Source organism: Pezoporus occidentalis, unplaced genomic scaffold, assembly GCF_034315485.1.
Source record: "Pezoporus occidentalis ecotype Australia unplaced genomic scaffold, CSIRO_AGI_Poc_V1 ctg193, whole genome shotgun sequence".
Lineage (NCBI taxonomy): Eukaryota > Metazoa > Chordata > Aves > Psittaciformes > Psittacidae > Pezoporus > Pezoporus occidentalis.
Genome location: NW_026913782.1, coordinates 630,996 through 647,626, shown reverse-complemented (window position 1 = coordinate 647,626; position 16,631 = coordinate 630,996). Strand labels below are relative to the sequence as shown.

General features: G+C 37.5%; 1 protein-coding gene across 10 annotated transcripts in view; it reads left to right on the top strand.

Moving 5' to 3' along the window:
- ULK4 (unc-51 like kinase 4) overlaps positions 1-16,631 on the top strand; it is a 198,949-nt gene that overhangs the window by 76,895 nt on the left and 105,423 nt on the right. For 8 of the 10 annotated variants that reach the window (XM_062617176.1, XM_062617178.1, XM_062617175.1 and 5 more), the window contains 2 exons: positions 4,790-4,882; positions 15,161-15,209. In XM_062617176.1, the coding sequence (XP_062473160.1) occupies positions 4,790-4,882; positions 15,161-15,209 (142 nt within the window). The remainder of the gene's footprint in view (positions 1-4,789; positions 4,883-15,160; positions 15,210-16,631) is intronic. The other 2 variants (XR_009964477.1, XR_009964476.1) reach the window with 1 other exon arrangement.

The following is a 16,631-nucleotide window of genomic DNA, read 5'->3' as shown; positions in this document are numbered from 1 at the left end:
TGACTGAAGGGTGGATGGATGGATGCTGGATGATGATCAGAAACCCAGTGCCTTCCCCCAAAATGGCACTGTCTCTTGCTAATTGTCTAATATTCTTAAAGTTTGAGGACCAAAGTTCTGCCCATGCAGGATGTGTGATCTTTGCTGTGTGAGAGAAAATGGGAAGGAAATATTAGAGCTCTATAGAGAAGCACATTTTCACATCTTTCTTCACATTATTTTTCCCCCCTCTGGGTAATAGAGAGTTTATCAATATGAATTAAAATGGAAAGTGGGACTATTATTTTAAAAAACAGAGTATATGCATTATTAAAAGCTGTCTATAATCTTCCTTCAGATTCCTGGAGTCAAGCAAGACCAAATTCTGTCCTTGCTCTGAAACTTGCCATTTGTAGTCATGCCCATCTTGTAAAGTCTTTCTCATTGAACTGGAGGGTGTGGGGGTCATGCTGATTACAAACTAGAAGGAGAACAGGCAATACACTCCTATCTCCAGTATAATTAGCTCAATTGAGTGGGAGGGCTTTTTGGTCTGAAACTAAATATGATCCTTTTTAGGGACTTCACCTGTGCTATCTTTGCATGCATTGCATTACAGATGTATGAAAAAGGGCCTTAAAGCAGCTCAGAATCTTGATTCCAGGTTTTAAATATTTTCTGAGTCAGTTTCTTTATCTCACCAATAGAGATGGTGATACTTGTATTTGGAAAACCATTTGAGATTATCTCAAGAAAATACTAAAGTTTGTGATATTTGGAATATGTTGGAACTCAGTATTAACATTTTTACTCTAGCTTAAAAGGAGAGTAAAACAGGATGTAAATCTTCTAGTGGTTCAGAAAGAGTTAAGTAGTGTCTGCATGTTTAATACATTAATTGAACCTGTGGGTTGAGCTAGCCCCTACTAAATACGTTCACCTGTGGAGAGTAGGTAGTTAATGCAAAAAGACACAGAGGGAACAAAAAGCCAGAGGAGGATTTTCTGGGGGAAAAAAAAACTTAAAATTCAGTTTGAACAAGACTTAAAAAGAAACTAAGGAAAGAGCAAGCAGATGCTTTGGTCTATAAAAAGACCAGAGAGGTAAGTTTTGTTCATCAATGTTCTAGTTAATGGGCAAGAAAATATTGATGGGAGGTAGGAATGAATCCACATACACTCTTAATTGTTCTCAAAAGAAGAATGCAAAGGGATTTGGCCTAAATCTAAAGAGAAGGGAGGTCTTAGGTTCAGTGTAACCTACTTATAAAGGTAATGTAAAGCTCTCTTCCATGAAGTATGAATTACTTGAAAACTCTGAGATAGAAAGTGAAGCGGCAACTAGCTTGTGTTTGGAGGTTGAAGAGGTGTTTGCTGATGTTTAGTTTTTCTGTTGCTGGATAAAGGATGGGACAGAGTGTGACTTGGCTGGAGGACAGTCAAAAGGTGAGAGGCAATGGTTGCTTGTTCATGGGCAGTCTGTGTGGAGAAGTAGGCGCTTCAACCCCTTTTGATTCTGTTACTGAAAGCTGTTGACTATGGAAGAGAGGGACATCTGGGTTTAACGTGTAATGTTCTAACAAAGGTTATAACGATTATCATTTGTCTCTGTAATTCATTCCTATAAATATCTTCCACAAGTTAATTTGTTCAAATGTAAAACTTAGCCAGGAAATAGAGTTTTGGGCACTGTGCGTGAAATACAGCCTTCATTTTGAGATAAGCACAGGAATACAGTGGTTACTTTTCCCTCATCTTTACTGTCATCAATAAAATGGTGCTTCCATTAAGCATTTGTGCATATGTAAATCAGAAAGTTAACTTCTTCAGAGAATTTTGATCAAATGGAGGTGTTATTATCATGTAGTGTTATTAAATTTCAGGTTTCTGAGCATTTCAGAACTAAAATGAAACTTTCAGCTATAAAAAGAGTAGAAGACAAATGCTTTGTTACATGTCCAGATTTTTTTTATCAGACATTGAACCATCAGCTCTTTTTAATTTACAATATCCCTAGTTATATATAAATTGACATTTGAGTCAAACTGCAAAAGGAAAGGATTGTGTTAATAAAGTTATATTTAATTTGAAAGATTGTGTAGCTTGTTCATAGTGGACTGCCAAGCCAGTTCTGCAAGTAGGAAGTCCAGGAGACTTGATATAATTTGTAGATAAAATGTTCCATCTCTTTTAAGAGAGACAGTAACCATATCCCCAGATCTGTAGTTCTTGTCATGGTTGCTTATAGAGAAGATTGCAAAATAACTCCTTGTAGTGTAGTACTGAGAGTTTATAGAACCCTTATAAGATGCTCTCTAAAACTACTGTTCCTAAATTGGTTTGTGTTTTGAAGTGGCAGGGAAATCATTGAAGGAGCTCATTAATTTAACGAGGTATCTCAAGCACAGAATATTTTCCCTTCAGAAGAGATTCATATATTCATAGCTCCTAATGGCCTTTATTCAGGCAATGTGTTGATATTTATTGCCAAGACATTGACTTTAGTAATCTGTGTTTGCACAGGTGATACTTGGTTTGATGAATCAGTGCACTTCCCCTTACAAATATGCTTTACTGGTATTATTTTTGGGGGAGAGGAGAAAAGAGTTTCAAGTAAAAGGAAATAAAGTGAGACTGGTTCTTATTAAACCGTAAGGAATTAGGATGCTAAGTCTGCACAATAAGAAGTCTCTTTAAAATGTAATACATAGAAGGCTTAAAATTGTTTAAAGTGGACCCTGTTTAGGGAAGGTATTGACGTGTTTATAGTAAAACAAGCATAGTTTCACATTGCTCATAAACAAGCAACTATCGCATTTTTGAGCTGGAATGGCTGATTCATATGTTATTACTATTGGGACTTATCATTTTGGAGACCTAAGTCCATGTTTTATGCATGAGCAGATGACTTTTGGTGCTTGAGTCACCCGATAGCATCTTTGCTTGCCTCAAAAGAACCATAAGAACCATCCATAGATTACCAAAAGAAGCAACCAAAAGAACCATCCATAGATCATGGGAAAAAAAAGGCCAATAGCCTCATAATGTTTGGCAGAAATATGTACTGCTCTCATGTAGGGCTTCCAGGATCAGGGCTTACTAACACATTGCAGTATTTTCTTCTTTTATGAAGAAAGAGACTTTTTAATTGCCAGTGAGAAATAGTTTTTTCTTTCAGGAACTGAAACTTGTTATTTGTAAAGGAGATTTAATCACTGAAGACATAAACACTTCTAATTCTTTAATTGTGTCTTTACTCCAATGTGGTTTGCAAGTCTATGGCAGCATATTCAAGCTAATGCGTAGTTGCCATTGCGCATAGGCTGCCTGCTTGTGTAGGAATGTCGGCCTCTGTGAAGGAGCTCCCACAGACTACATCACCTTCCTTGTCTTAGACTGGTCTAGATCGAAGATGTGGCTGGAAAGCATCACCTCCTTCTAGATTCCCTTCCCATGTAAATCAGAGCGCTGAGGTTTGGTGCCGGGGGAGAGGGGATCTTCATTGCAGTGAAGCTCAGAGCAGGGTACGTGCCAGGTGGTAGGAAGGGATCCGGCAGCACTAGGGGTTCACAGGATGTGAAGAAAATTCTTTATTCTCTTGATTCCATCCTCTCCCCCATTAGAACACAAAAAAGAAAAATGTAGCAGAAGCACAAAACATGATAACCTACCACATTTCCCACAAACCATCCTTCACTTGTACTTGGTCAATTCTTCGTGCTTTTCCTTTTACAAATGAAGAGGATCATGCTCCCAGTTCTGTTACTTCCATGTGTTTTGAGTAGCACTGTTTTAATCAAAGACTGTGTTTTGGCATGGCCGAGTTTGTGGGGTTTTTTTATGCTTACATCTTCCTCACTTCCATCGTTGTATCCTGTTGCCATCCAGACACAGTTTGAGTTAAACACAATAAAACTAGCCCTGTTTGCTGGGTGGGCATTACTGGAATGTTAGCAGCCACAGCAAGGTCTGGTTTGGTTCTTAGCAGCCTATTTTCCCTTACCAAGATTTCCATGAGATGATGTTTGGCAATGTTTCATAGATGTTTTACTTGTAGTTTTATCTTCACTGCCATAGCTCTCAATAAACATTTTTTGGAAGTATTTTCTGTTCCATACTGCTTGGAGAGTGGAAGTATGCTCTAGTTAAAACAGTGGGTTTTGAAATCTGAAATAAAGCTCAGTGCAAGTGATGTACAAGTAAAATATTTCCTTTTGAGAAAAACCACTGTGTAAACAAAATATAAAGCTTAATCATGTAGAAGTTGGTTGATGGTCTTCCTGAGCTGAGCACCCGATAAATCTTCTGCCTAATATTTAGAGGCTCAATTTCTACTTATCTCTCTAAGATTAGATTTTTTAAATACATAAAAAATATGTAATTTAGATAAATCGTGCATGTGGACAAAATGCACGTTTTATAAATGTTTCTGTATAATTTTTATTGATAAAAACACGTGTTTTAGAAATAGATATAATTATACTAACATCAATATTAATTATAGTAATCAAGTGTTAATGTATTAATAGTAAGTTATATTAATTATAATGATATATTTTGACATTTTATAATTGTAGATCTCTCTAAAAAAATGAGTTCTTTTGTTAATGATGCTTTTAAGGAGAATCTGATGCTATTTTTCAAATGCTGTACCCTTATTGCTTTGTACAATTCTGAACAGCGTTGTAATTCCACTGTGGTGGTTCTGAAGTTTAGAAATGGGAAATTATGTATTTTTAATATCAGGTTTTTAACAACCATCTCTTGATTTTTATTCACTGTTGCTACCTCTTTTCCCCTTTCCCTTTCAGGTATGAGCACATTCTGATGGCTCCAGACCCAGTACCAATGTATGCTCTGAAACTCTTGGTGGCCCTGACTGAACACAGACCTGCTTCTGTGAGGTGATACAACTACCCATTCTCTGTTATTCTGGCTTCTTTATGTTTCAGTTAGTTTATTTCCCATTAGGAATTAACAATCGTAGACTCATAGAATGGTTTGGGTTGGAAGGGACCTTCAAAGCTCATCCAGTTCAACCCCCTGCAATGAGCAGGGACATCTTCAACCAGATCAGGTTGCCCGGAAATGCCTCCAGCCTGGCCTGGGATGTCTCCAGGGATGGTTCATCCACCGCCTCTCTGGGCAACCTGTGCCAGTGTTTTACCACCCTCATTGCACAGAATTCCTTCCTCACATCCAGCCTGAATCTCCCTTTTTTAGTTTCAAACCATCACCCCTCGTCCTGTCACAATAGGCCCTGCTAACAGGTCTTTCCCCATATTTTTTATGGGCCCCTTTTAAGGAACAGTAACTTAGATCTCGCTGTCATATTTCTTTGACTAGTGCTTAGGACATTTAGAAAATCCTTGCAGAGTATTTGTTACAGGACATAATCTTCTGACTTTTGCCACTGAGTCTCTGTAGCTCCTCCAGGCTTGCATTTCATCCATGATGTCTGCATGGATGATTTCTCCTGTGACTTACTTTAATCAAACAAAAATAGTGGTAGCACAAAGGCTGTAAAATACCCAAATGTTATATTAGTATTTACCTTATTGCTTCCACATCTTTCAAAAATAGCTGTTATTAAAATAATTAAGGTCGAGCTGGAGGGAGGAGGAGGGCGCCTGTTCTTTGTTTAGTTTGTTCCATATGATAGCATATTCTCAGACAGGTTCACCTAAGGCATTCTCCTCTTTCTTGCTCTCTTGTTTCTTTAATCCCACCATTTTTCTTGTATCTCCCGCTTTCTTCTTCCCATCCCCTTAGCCTTTTCCTATGTGTTTCCTAATAGGGACATCAACGTTTGAGCAGTTCTTATTTTAGCACTGGAAAGGACACAGATGCACTCCAATCTTTTGTTCCATTTCTTCATAGATGGTACTGTCAGTCAGCTAACTTGTGATATCAGTGGGAAAGCATTCAATCTTCTTTTTATCTTTCCCCCCCCCCGACACTTCTGTTTTCTATGTCAGGTAGTGTTTTTTCTATATAGCAGAGGCACAGATACTCAAATATGATATTTTTAATGTCCTACAAGGTTATGATAAAATAATGCTAATGTACAACAGATATTTTGAATGCCTTAATATTTTTCAAGAACACAAAAAAATAGCTTGTAATCTTTGGCACTGCTGCACTGATGGGGTCGTTTTTAACATTCTGTATTATGGGAACTCTTCCACTCTATTACTTTTCAATTTAGCAGTGGAATATTCTAGTGATATCCCATTAATGTGCTGCAAATTACATCACTCACAAACATGAGCTCCAGCCTGTGTAAAATGGTAGCTGTAAAAAGAGCTTTAATGTGTTTCATGTTTCTGTGAGAACATGAAGTATTTGAACGTCTGATCATATGAGCATCCAGGGGAAGAAAATCCAGCTTTAGAGAAGGATGAGTGTTTTCTTGTTTTCACCTTAATGGTTTAGAGTATGTTTGAGTCAGGTGTTTCCCTTATATACCTGGTTTTATACCATGCAGATATTGCTGATACAACCTCATTTAGAGTTTGTTTACTAAGAAAATAGCAGATATTGGAAGGATGAGCTTTGAACAGAATTTTGTCCATCATAGAATCATAGAATAGTCTGGGCTGGAAAGGACCTTAAGATCATCTAGTTCCAGTCCACCCTGCCATAGGCAGGGACATCTCACACTAAACCAATCAGTTGCCTGTTTTATACTTGGCTCCAAGCTCTAATGGTCTGACTTCTAGAGTGTTAACAATACTCTGTTGTGACTCTCCTAAATACCTGCTGCCTTGTTTTCTTCAGTAATTTTCAATGATTCATAAGAAATTGTGAACATTAGGACCAGTGTGAGCATTAATAGTGGAGTTCATCTTTAGCTATTTTGATACTGAAGATTTTTAAAGGAAATCACTGATATTAAGGAAACATGTGGCTTCATTACTGACTGTCTCTGGACTGCTGGGAATTTGCATTAATTTTTTTCCCCTATTCTAATTACTCTTGCTGAATTGTGCTTGTGTATAACGTGGTGTTGGAGGGGCTGAACCTCTCACAATGGGAGCAAATGTCTGCAGCAGTATGAGATCTGATATAACTACATAAAGTCTGTATTCTAAATGAGCAGTATCATAAGATACCTTGTCATTTGTGAGTTTATCAAATTAATGTATAGTTTATATGCCTGGATAGAAAGACATAATCTGTTTGTAAAGGTTTGGTTTTCCTTTAACTTTGAGTTTTCTACACTGTGTTCTTGTGGTCTGCAGTGATCACATTGCTGGATTTTTCTAGTAGTAAGGAGGAGCTGATGTGAATGTCTCAGTTTCCATTAACATGGTAAATTGATTAGCTCTTCTGAAATGTTTTAATTATTGTAAGGTATTTTATGCTCTGCTACTGTAGGAAACCTTTACTGGATCATGATTCTTACCTTGGCTCTTGGTCTTATAGATAAGATTATGAAATGTAGCTATATATTTAGCTGCGTACTGTTCTGTGCACCTACTTGACTTGCCTTTAGTCAGAAACTTATAACATTTGATGGCATTAATGTATCTGAAAGCTAAGCACTCAAAACTGTGGAGTCCATTTTTTATGGGTTGCTAAACCAGACATTTTTGGTTGCATGAAAGGGAGGAAGTAAAGAAAATAGAGTGGAGGTGAGAGGAGTGTCAGATACTGCAATGGGACATATTCCAGCATTCTGTTATTAAAGTCATTTCCTGAGGGAGATAAAAATCTAGAAATGAATAGTGTGACCCTCTTTAGATTTGTGGTGGCTTGAAGGACAGGGGAGCAAATTAAGGAACCTTCCCCCCTCCTGTCCTTACTGTATATTTCCTAGACAGACATTAGGCACTGCCCTAGGGAAGGGGAAGAGGTGGCAGAAAACCGAACAGGAAGGTGCTGAAGAGCAACAGAGCAATCTGCTGCTTCTAATGCCACAGATACATGTGAAGATGATGGATGGATGAACCTTGTACACTGCAGCAGATTGTCTTGGCTAATTAAAATAAACTTTGTTGCTATGTCTTTGAAAATCGCCCAAGAATGGTCCAATTTTCAGACTTAATTTGCGCCACTGTTCGCACCCATGAGTTATCTATTCAAGATCATTAAAGGCACATTTTGGAGTTGATGTTAATAATGAATTGAGCCTCTTTCCATACATCATAATGTTCTACATTAGCATTTTCAGTATTCTCTGAAATAGTCTATCTAATATCCATGCCCTTAGTGCCAAAAACCCATCAGTAAAACGAACAACCCTGAACCTGTTTGGAATTCAGTGTGGTGCTTTTAATTGGTTTGTGTTGGTAGAGTTGTTATTTGGTTCACACCATGCATTTGCATGCATCATCTTTGAACCTGCTGTAGTTTCTTTACCATTATACTTCAGTGCTTTTTTTTCCCTGCTGAATTGATTAATGTGGGCTTATATTAATTACTTTAAAAACACTTTGTTCTTCCTATTAGTTTTAGCTTCCTAGTTTTAGGTTGAAGTGCTCACTTTAAAAATTAGATCTATTTCTTCTAAATTACTTCCTGGTTTTATGTGTTTTCTTGTTTTCTGTAATGAATATGAATAAAATGCTATGGAGTACTTCTGGTAACAGGCAAGCTGAGCTGAAAAGTATAATTACATGTTAGCTGTGTACAGCATAGGGAGAAAATCACAGTGTAAATAGAGATTGTCAGGGGATGATAGAGTTTTATTAGAACTGTGGGGAATATTTATGTAGATTTTGAACCTGATTCTGATTACACTAGTTTCACATCTGTGAAAACAGTTAAAAAAATCCTGATTTTCTTGTTTAGAGAAGTTAAATACTAAATATAACCCACCAAATAATTCATATGATCTTTGCTATTCCTCTTATTTGGTATAATATTTACATGCATGCTGCTTCATTGAATAACATTGGGCCAGAAGACTTCCCCAGTAGCAGACTCTTGAAATGTTGTGTGTCAGCTAATAGCACTGTTATCAAGTTGCACATCATTGTAATTCATAGCAAAGGCAGTGGCCAGGGTTCATTATTGTAAGAGAGTTCTCATAGTCATGCACTGCCTGTAATACTAACCATCATTTTTAATGTAAAACACAACTCCGTAGTCTTAGGTTTGTTAAAGTTCCCTTTAGTAAAGAAATCAGCTATTAACCTTAAACCTATAATTTTGCTCCCTCTTTCATGTTGCTCATCAATTGCTGAATATCTAAGTTTTAAAAATGTAAGGCTACTATTTGATGTTATTGTTAAGTCAGTTATTGAAAATGTCATATTGTAAGGGTCACATATTTACTCCTGTAATGTAAAGCATTAGACAGAAGAAGATACCATTCATTTGTGGTTATTTCTATTTTCAGTAGTGAATTTTTGCCATTAAGAATATAAATAGCAAATAAAACCCAAACAGATGAGGAAGGGTCAGCTGGATAGGGTGCTATAATTGGAGTTGAAACTCAAGTGGGTTCAGTTCTAGCACGAATCCTCTCTTCACTGTGAAGCAGATCTAAACCAACATCCAGTCCGTTGTCTTGTGTTCAGCAGTAGATGCCCAGAGACAGTAGCTAGACTACAGGAAGAGGACAAGTGAGTGACAATACTTTTTCCTCAGCCCCCTGTGACTTGTTTTTTTGAAGCCATATAAGATGACATGGTGTTTCCTAGCTATTGATGAGTAATATTTGTTTAAGTGGGTTCAAAAAGATATTTTACACATAACTTTCAGCAGTAATAGTTATTCCATGGCATAGTCACCTGTGTATGAAGGTTAATATCTTTAGAGGTTTTCTTTGGATTTCTTTGTCTAATCTGGCTAATTGCCAGATGCCATCTTTGATGCCATCGAGTTCTTACGTTGTAAAAGAAGTGCACACTACTTAATTTCTCGTGTATTGTCTCCTTTAGCTGTACCTTTTGCAATCTGAACAGTCCTGCTTATTTTTTAAGAGCTTTTAGATGGGGCCCATATAAAATACATTTGGAAAGCCCAAGAATATGGTACCAACCAGCTCTCCTTTGTCTTCATGCTGACTGTATTCAAAGATCTCTTATGGATTTGAGGATTTGACATTTTATCCCTTTAAAATAAATGTTTCGGGTTTTGCTCTATATGTGCCCACCAGTTCTGTTCTTCAGAATAGCTTTGGGTCATTTGTACAGCTCAGCATGTCTGCAGTGCCCAGATTTTCACCCCCACCATCCAACTTATCTTAAAAGTTAGTGTCTGGTAACATCACATTTTCTGTCTTTTAAATCTCCTGTGAAAGAGAGTTTTGAACAAGGTACATACTATAGTTAATAGCTATACTCTTCTCTAGTTCCTTTAGAACTCTTGGGTGAGTGCTGTCTGGTCCTGGTGATTTGTCTTTGTTAATTGTGTCTATAAGCTCAGGTTGGGGCAGGTGACCATATGGCATCTGAGAATTGTTTAGGTTGCGAAAGACCCTTAGGATCAAGTCCAGCTGTTACACCAGTAACAGCAACAGTAACCCCAGTTGCCACGTTGTCCACTAAACCATGTTACTAAGCGCTATGTCTACAAGTCTTCTAAATACCACCAGGGATGGTGACTCTGCCGCTGCCTGGGCAGCCTGTTCCAGTACGTGACCACCCTTTGGGGAAGGAATTGTTCCACTCTAAACCTCCCCTGACAAGCTAAATTCTCCTGGAGAAGGGTCTGGGATTGAAGAAGAGGTTTAGAACCTCTTACACTTCTAAGAAAGATATTTAGTAGCTATTGAAATTTAACACAACAAACACCCAGACTTACCCTTTTGGAAAGAAAGAGAGTGATGCATGAATCTGAGAGTCCTAAATGGATATTGATGACTGAATGCGGAAGATAGGGACATTTTAAGCCTTCATATTGGCTAGGTCAGCCAGATCCCTGCTCAGTGTTCTGAATATTGCTAGTCCAATTTTAGGTGCTTATTCTCCACATATATGAAGATAAATGTTTTTATTTTTTTATGACTGGAAGTTCTAGGACCATGAGATCCTTGTGCAGAGATGCTACTATTCCCCAATGTTCTCTTAACATTTTCTTGGTCCATTTGTCTCTGGTCAGCCATCCTTCTTATCAATTCAAAGGGCTTTTCATTTTAAATTCAGTAAGACTGGGAGGAAGGAGATGATATATAGAAGGATTTACAATGCTGCAGACTCTATTTTAGAATAGGCCTAAGCCCACATAATGTCCTTTATGCTGCTTCCTTCTTGCTATGTCATGATCTGCAGGAAATGTCAAAAGGGAGGAGTCTCAAATGAGTTAGTTTGAAGGTGTAAGGCCTACTTGACCTTCCTTATTTAGTGCACTGAAAACATGTCAGTAATATAGCAGATGGACCTGTTAAGGTTTGCACCTTACAGACCGCCTTTAGAAAAACCATATGGATTCAGAAGCTGCCATTAACGTTATCCGAGTAAGAGTGTTGGAAATCCGAGGTGTAAAGTGAATGCTTTGCTCCCTTGGAAATATTCCAAGGTTACTGGTAGAACATTGATTTTGCTGGTGAATGAAGTACCCTCGTTCTTTCATTTAACAGACTTTGTTTATGATTTCATAGGGCAAGAATAATAACCAGAAATCTCGGTTGATGTAAAAGGCTAACATCAGTGCTTATTTGTGCAAATAGTTTAGTGTAGAAACTTTCAGGCATGAGAGTGGTTAGTTATAGAAGGCTGGAGCAAGAAACAGTTGCTTGACATCCTATTGTGTTTTTCATACCATAGAATATCTCATGTTGGAAGGGACCTCCAAGGATCATTGAGTCACAGGACTACCCAGAACTAAATCGTATCGCTAAGAGCATATGACTAAAACTTTTTTCAGAGTTGTCTTAAGCGTTTTCACATATCAAACCAGTTAAAATTATTTAGCAAATTATGACTTTACAGTTACTGAACTTGGGGCTGAAAGCTTGACTTTAAAGTTATAAATACACAAATGCTTTAAAAAAAAATAATAAAAAAGCCTTGAAAACATTGCTTTTTTTTGTGGCTTTTTTTATAAAAGCTGATGACAATAGTCTAAAATACTGATTTTTTGAAAATGAATTGACTTGAGAGCGCAAATCTTGGTGTGTTGGAAAATTCCCTCCTCTGCAGTTTTACAGAATTTGCTTACACAAATCAATAGTTTCATGTATTTAGGGCCCAACTGCCACTGTAGGTCCAGCCTACCTGTGGGTAAATCCTACCTGTGAAGGAGGAAGCCAGCAGTCTGGATGTGTAGAATGTATAGGTTTGTATTTAAGCAGAGAATTTACTGAAACATTTAAAAAAGGCTAAATAAGAATATTTAATTGTTAGACGATTTTATATATAGGGACTTTATTGAATTACTTTGGCAGTGACACAAGATCAAAAGTTTTATGCGTTTCACTTATTTCCCCCTCTCCTCCCAACCACCCCAGACTTTGTATAACGCCCACCTTGAACACATATAACTGAAATACCTCATCATGTTTTCATCAGACAAAGAATTCTATATAGGGGACCAGTACAGATGTTCTTGATGCCCAGTAAGAAAGGAGTTGGTCTTATGCTGTCTCCTCAAGACTGCCTTTGTTAGTGTGTACCAGAATTATTCCTGTGAGACACAAATGCAAGGCAGTGTAATTTTACACCATAATATAAGATGCTTCTGTTGCATGCTGGTGCTAGGATAGAAAGCTTAAACTCTAAACCAGAAGTCCGGTTGTACTGGACTTGTTCAGGCGCCTGGGCTTGTTCAGGGATTACACATGTAACATAAAGCCTTTAGTTCTGTGTTCAGGATCCTGCAGTAGGTTTGTGTTTTGTAGGAAGGTAATTTCATAGAATCATAGAATCACAGAATGGTTTGGGTTCGAAAGGACCTTAAGAACATCCAGTTCCAACCCCCTGCCATGGGCAGGGACACTCCACACTAAACCATGTCACCCAAGGCTCTGTCCAACCTGGCCTTGAACACCACCAGGGATGGAGCATTATTTAGCATAATTTAGCATATCTTAGTAAAACAGATCTTGCATATTTCTTGAAAGGCATCATCCCATTCTGAAAATTGTTAATGTGTTAAAAATTCAGATGGTATTGATGGCAAGTCTTACCGAGTCAGGCAACCAGTTATTTTGAGCCAGTGTTGTTCATTTGGATGTAGAATTAAATGAGAAGAAAGTGCAAGTACTTGCTATTTAATATTAGGATTTGCTTCTATGTATGGTGAAGACCCTGTATGATTTCCAAACAGGGTAGGACCTAATTTAATATCATTTAATATCAAAAAAGAACCAAGTATCATTTGATTAGAATATGACCATTCTAAGAAATGAATTCCTTAGCTAAACTCCTCTTTCACCTGCCTTGAAGCATTTCCTTTGTAAAACTCTGTAAGATAGCAATGAAGAATGTGGTAATGTCCCTCTTTGTCTCTTGTGCATACGTATGTAAAGTTAGGATAAATTGGGTTTAGGCTTTGTCTTAATACATTGCTTGATATGGCTTTATGCTTTAGCTAAGTTATGTGTATAATTTTCTTTCAAGGCTCCAGCTATTTCTTGTTTCAATCATAAAGGTTTGCAGGTGACCTTTAAGAATAGCCATGTTGGCTCTCGTTTAGTCTTTGCCTATCACAGCAGAAAGTATAGCTGACTTTGTAACTGCTAACAGTTTTTGAAACCTGTTGTTTCATAATTTACTCTTTACCACAAAAAGCATTTTTCTAGGTCTTTCCTAAACTGGGATTGCTTAGCTATTCTCGCTATTTGATTGTATTTTACTGCCAATGTGTTCTCAGTTTAAATGCTGCTTACCTAGGAAAGTAAGCAGCTTTCGCTGGGGTAAGTAATTCCAATATGCCCTAAGCATAAGGAGGTTTGTGCTGGCAAAACTTCATTTTGTCAATATGATTGCTGTTACAGCAGTTGCTGTTTTGGGGAGTCTGGTGTTTAAATGACCTTTTTTTACATTCAGTATTGCTATACCCCATCAGCAAAATTCTGTTTTACAGGCATGGTCTAAGCTTTTAACTATTAGATTTGGCCCTGGAAAATGAACCTCAGGTATAATAACTCTTCCTATCTGCAGTCCTGAGGACTCTTCTTAATGATCTGGCTGTGTCCCAGCTGCCATAACTGTATGTTTAAGGGTTGTTAGACGGAACAGAGGAGAATAGCTATCAGGTTCTCCTGACCTATGTAAGGAACTTGTTCGGATTTCCATTGCATATGGGTATTTTTTTCTATCAACTTGATAAGAACAGAAGTTGTCCTTAAAATCGAGCTTCCTCACTTAGAAATAATGAGTTCCTTTCCTTACACAAACTCTTCGTTCTTCATGAGAACTTTATAACAGTATCTTACAGGCGTACCACAAGGCTAAACCTGCCTATTGTTTATGAAGCACTTCAGTAATGTTATAAAGACACAGGAAAGTTTTCAAAACACACAGTTTGGTGGTTTGTGGTGTTTGATGAATGGGCAAAGGGACAGTCATTCTTTAAATTAGCATAATACAGGAAAGAACATCATAGAATTATATAAGTCATGGTTTTTGTAAGACACCTGATTTACTAATAAATACAGAGTGGTTTGGATGCTAAAAATAGAAAAGACTGAATGTGAACTATTGCTGTTTTTTGAGAATATTCTTTCTTATAAGTACACATATATGCTGGTTTGTGTCTGATTTTGAAATTCAGGAGAATATAGCTAAATTCTTTTGGGTAACAACTCCTCAGTATTGTTGAGAGTTGCCTGACAAACGCATCATATATTAATATGGTAAACCCAAGATGTTAATGTAGCATGCTTTAAAAAACACAGCATATTTATAATTTCATGATGTGCGCTGAGTCTATTAATTCACATTCTTAATGGTGCAGAGTTTCACGGTGTGTATACTGTTATAGTTCTGAATTTTTATTCATTTCTGCCATTTAAAAACATTTAATTACTGTTCCACTCACTTGAATCGCATCAGTGAAGCAGACCTAGAAGTAATTTCCAAAGCAGTAGAACATCGCTGTTTCTATTTAATAGCTGAAGTGGAGCTCATTTTTGTTGAGAGCTAGTCAGAGGCTGAGGTTCTGGGTCATGGAGTTTGGCAACAGCTATTCTACTACTCTGCTCCTTTTGTGAGTTTAGTGTGTTAAATAAGAATTCACTTCCTCTGCTTTTAAATAAATCTTCAATTTTTTTTGGTTTTTCTTTTCAGACTTGTGGAAGAAGTCCAACTTTTTCCAGTTCTTTTCCAAGTCATATTGGTAAGAATAATTTTTATACACATTTACTATAATAGATACGTGTCACACTTCCCAAATCATGTCAAACTAGTTTCGTTAGGTGTGTTGACAAAGTTGTAAGATGTTGATAAAACGAAAATGGACAGTGCGTCAAGGAAGCAGCCATTTATGCTGTTCTCACCAGCGAATCTACTTGTATAAAAGGTTCCTTTAGAAGATAAATGCTTTTTTGTTTTTTGCATCAAATAAAATCCTGAAAATAAAAAACATAATTAATGACCTTTGTGGCTTCTGCAAGATGGGCATTAGTTATAGTTAGGAACCTTAAATTTATCCGTAATGAATATCTCTGGGTTTTTTTTCTATTTGTGAAGTATGCATTTTTCCTAAAATGCACTAGATTAATAACCACGGTTATGCTGTGGCAGTGCATGTAAAATTGCTGTGAGAGACTGGGAATGTAATCTTTGAGATGTCTGAAAGTGAAAAAGCCCAAATCCTATTTTAACCAGTGGTTTATAAAGCAAAATAATTGCTTGTTTTGAAAGAGATCTAAAACCCAAGGATGGGTTAAGAGAGAAACTAGTGTAAAAGTGTTTGATGTCCTTATATTGAGACACCCAAAACCACACACAGTACTTAAGGTAGAGCATTGCAGAGAAGGACGTTCACCTCTCTTGACCAGCTAGCTGTGCTGTTCTTGATGCACCCCAAGACACAGGTAGTCCTTTTTACTGCCAGGGCATGCTGTTGGATCACGTTCAATTTGCCATGAACCCAAATTCAAGATCCCTTTCCAATGGGCTGATTTCCAGCCTCTTGTCCCCAGTGAAAAGGTCAACAAAAGTTTCCTTTCTATAGACATTTTGCTACAAACAGCAGGGGGAAGAGCTGACTTTTTCAATGCCATTGGCACTTACACTAGACATTCAGCGTGTTTGCTATAATCACAAAGTTTAAGGCTTGTCTGTGCCGCAGTCAGTTTTGGCAGTGGTTCAGGAAGATGTCTCCACCTAGTGAGCTAGTAGCATAGCTCATGTCAGTAGTGTGGATGCAGAAACAGAGTGCTTAGTCCAAAGTCTTCTAGGAAGCTTAGATACTTAGGCAGTTAGGTGCTGCAGCCATCCCGTTTTGGGTCCCCTAGCAAGTTCAAAGGAGAGGATATCTTCACGGTTAATGTATGGATGTCCTCCCATACTTGCAAAATACACATGTATTTTGAAGAAATCTCATGGAAAGGTCTGGAACTGGAGTGTTGGAGTGATGGGGACATATTCTGGCAACTTAGGGACCATGTGGCAAGCACATGCTGCTCATTTGGAGGGATGCCATATGCTTGTAAGGTGAAGCGTGCCACTTCTTTTGTATTTTCTTTATGAATATCACGAGCTTGGGATAACAAAGGAAATACTGTATAACTAAAACTTTGCATGTACAAGTTTG